This window comes from Echinops telfairi, unplaced genomic scaffold, assembly GCF_000313985.2.
Source record: "Echinops telfairi isolate 266 unplaced genomic scaffold, ASM31398v2 ScPeMD7_10;HRSCAF=50, whole genome shotgun sequence".
NCBI classification, from domain to species: Eukaryota; Metazoa; Chordata; class Mammalia; order Afrosoricida; family Tenrecidae; genus Echinops; species Echinops telfairi.
Window position 1 is genome coordinate 11,682,553 of NW_022103907.1, and position 3,305 is coordinate 11,685,857.

Below are 3,305 nucleotides of genomic sequence, written 5' to 3' on the forward strand. Positions count from 1 at the left end.
GGGGCATGGGAAGAAACGCCAGCAGAGCAGGCAGAACAGCATTACCTGCTACCCATCTTGCCTGCTGGAGAGACCTGAGAGCCCAACCCTCAGCCAGGTCCGCTGCCTCACCTGGCTGTATCCCATCCCTGGACCGATACTACGAGGGTCTGGGTTTGGGGTCTTTCAAAATAGTAGGTGGAAGGGGAGCTGCTTTCCCTTAAAAATACAAAAAACTTCTGGGACCACTGACATAGATGTGATCAGACACTGCCCTAGTGGTCCTTAAGATGACACTACCTATAGTCAGGAAATGAGCAGTAGGTGCAGACCACCTTGCCAAGTTGGCTCAACAGAAGCTAACAATCACAAGACCTCTGAAAGAATTTGTTCCAAGGCTTCCCAGAGTAGGGAGGTGGGAAAAGAACAATAGGAAATGGTGGTAGTGCACAGGTTTAGGATCTCAGAGGTTAATAACAAAAGTATTGTTGGGGGGGTTGTTTTATGTCATAAATGTTTACATACACACATGTATCCATATGGGGTTCAATGTTCCAAATGGGGTTGAAAGGGGCGAGGGGCATGATTTTCCCCTAATAACGATTGATTCTGCCTTTAGATGGGTGTAAATTGTTCCGAAGGATCATAAACAAGGACCCACCAGACCTCCTTCATTGTACACGTGGCCCGAACAAGCAGGTAGCACACTTTACTGCCCAGGTGAATAAAGATCGTTCATTGTGGAGACAATGCCATTTCCTCCTTGTTCCCTCCCCTGTTTCCACTTTCACTTCTGGTCAAAGTCTGTGGCAGTTGTCCTTGCGCGGCACTGGGGGGGTGGGGGTGTCTAAAGACCTGGAGGGACAGTATTCCAGGGAACGAAGACCGAGTCCGTGAGGATTGCGATTTGGTGGGCAGCTGGTGAGACAGAGAGTTGTGTAGACGGTGTGGGGGTTGTTGCCCTCATCCTGCAGTTCCCTGGCCTTCTTTGTTGGCTGGGATTTCAAACAGTGACAGTCGAATAAGCATCCCATCGTCACTCAAGTCGCAGCCTTTCAGAACGGTGAGTCACAGAACAGTCTTATTCACCACTGATGTCACGGATTCTAGAGTCTGCCTTCATCAGGTTCCGCACTGCTGCCATGTGAATTCCATGAACAGCTTCAGCATTCAGTCTTCTGGCTTGTCCCACCTACACAGGGCATTTCAGGACTCCAGGATGATGGCCTACAAAGGAAGGGAGAGATTTACTTTGTATTAAAATCATTATGGGCAAATCCTTCAGGTAGGCCTTTCAGAAACAAACAAAAAGCCCCACCACCCCTCCACATGTTTCATGGGGTAAAAGGACATTGAAAATATTCATGAACCGAGCTTTAATGCTTCCTCTACTTTCCCACAAGAACTGGATAGCTGGATTGTCTTCCTGGAAATAGTCTCTCCACAGGCGTTCTATTCGTGCATGGCTAAAGATTTTTAGAATACACGTAGTCCCTAGGGCATTATTCCATTTATTATTTTCAAAAAGGGAGTTCTATATTTTGTTTCAGGGGATTTTTCTCATCCTAGTGACTCATGATAGGTTTCTCCTGATCTTACTTCCGACCTGCCTTTCTGAATCTTTCAATGTACCTCCCAAGGTTTGAGGAGCTGGGCAGGTGCTGGGTAATAGTTTAGACTTAGGAATTCTTTGGGGTACACCTCTCTGATCATCAGCTTCGGCTGCCATATTTTCCTTATGTCCCATTGTTTCCATAGGGAAGGTAGACACAATTTCTCTTTCCTCACTTCCCATTTTTCTCGCTCCAGCTGCTGCCACGGGGACCAGCAATTCCACCTACATTCTATTGAAGAGCAAATTCTCGCTGATCGCCAACACCATCGAGCCACTTCTGTTTCTCACTCCAGTGCTCCGCCTGGATATTTAGCCGTTCACCCTCTGGAGACACACAGAGTCAGCTCATCTGAAAGAAGTCATAGTTTCCCGAAGCAACCAAATGCCTCTCCTCACCCGTCTTTCTTTGGAAGAAAACATTCTTTATTTTCAAAATGTAGGAAGAGCCATCCTTCCCTTTATAAGCAGCCAAGTCGAGTTAACTTTGATTCTCAAATAAGCTTCAACAATTTAAACTCTTCCACAAACCTTTATGGAGCTAGGAACCAAAGCGTTTACACTGCCCCTAGACTAAGTATCATTTCCTGTTACCACAGTGCGACGCTTTTTGATATTCATCCAACGCATTCGAAACATTTTGCTGTAAATGAAATTGGAGTATTTTCTAGAGTCCCAGACACTGCAAAGACTCAAAAATATGCAAGATTCACTAATCCTCTGTGTAACAGACAACCTTTTATGAACCCTGAAACAAGAGACACTTCAGCCTTTGGAAGTATTGATGAAACCGCTTATTGCCAAAACACAGGAGTCTTGTTTTCTTATCCAATTGTTTCTTCTTTGAATTCAGGAAATAACATTGCCACCAATATTCAAGAACATCGGCAATTAAGTAAAGATCCCACGGGTTCCCTTTACTCTGACTCTCAAAGACATCATCCAAGTGACTCATCTTTGAGCGAGGCATTTTCTTCCGTTTGTAAATGCAATGGTTGGTTTACCCCAGGTCAAAGTGCAATCACCCTCTCAACCTTTGAAGATGGAAACGTTGCTGACTCACCTGGCCATGAATGCAGCTATCCACCGATGGAAATTCCTAAGACAAGGTCACCTTTGGCTTTATCTGCTCTCAGATGAAAGCACTGCTCTCTCCTCATAGATGGCCCTGGCTTTCCTAGCTAAGCTGCATTTACTGAAAAAGATCTTTACCCTGCAATCTCAATTAAGCTTTCATTGCTTTGCTTTGGTTTTTGAAAGATACTTTAACAGTATTTGAATATGGAAGTCAAATATTTTTTTCCTCCGTTTCAGGCCTTTTGCAGATAAACTACTTAGAAGCCCAAATTCAAACAAATCAAACCTACTGCCATCAAGTTGATTCCGACTCAGTGAGCTGTATAATGTTCCAAGACTGTAGATCTTGAAAGGAACAGACAGCCTTATCTTTTGCCCAAGGAGTGATTGGTGGGTGTGAACCTCTCACTTAGGGTTAGCAGCCCAATGCCAAAACCACAGCGCCATCAGTGGCCCTCGAATCCCCAGTTTCTGAGTGACTATATTCCCACTTTGTTGTGTGATGTGCAAATAGCATCGAGCTTTGATGTATATGCCTTCTAAATGCATTACACTTTTTGAGAGGATGGAACATAGGTCCCCAAACTTACTAGGCCTACTGCCCTCCTTTCAGAAAAAAATTACTCAACACCCTCCT

General features: G+C 44.8%; 1 protein-coding gene across 2 annotated transcripts in view; it reads left to right on the plus strand.

Moving 5' to 3' along the window:
• RMDN2 (regulator of microtubule dynamics 2) overlaps positions 1 to 3,305 on the plus strand; it is an 80,541-nt gene that overhangs the window by 18,226 nt on the left and 59,010 nt on the right. The window contains exon 3 of one of the 2 annotated variants that reach the window (XM_045287054.1): positions 1,789 to 2,700. The exons of the other annotated variant lie outside the window; for it this stretch is intronic. Within the exon in view, the coding sequence (XP_045142989.1) occupies positions 1,789 to 2,700 (912 nt within the window). The remainder of the gene's footprint in view (positions 1 to 1,788; positions 2,701 to 3,305) is intronic. 2 annotated transcript variants of the gene reach the window in all.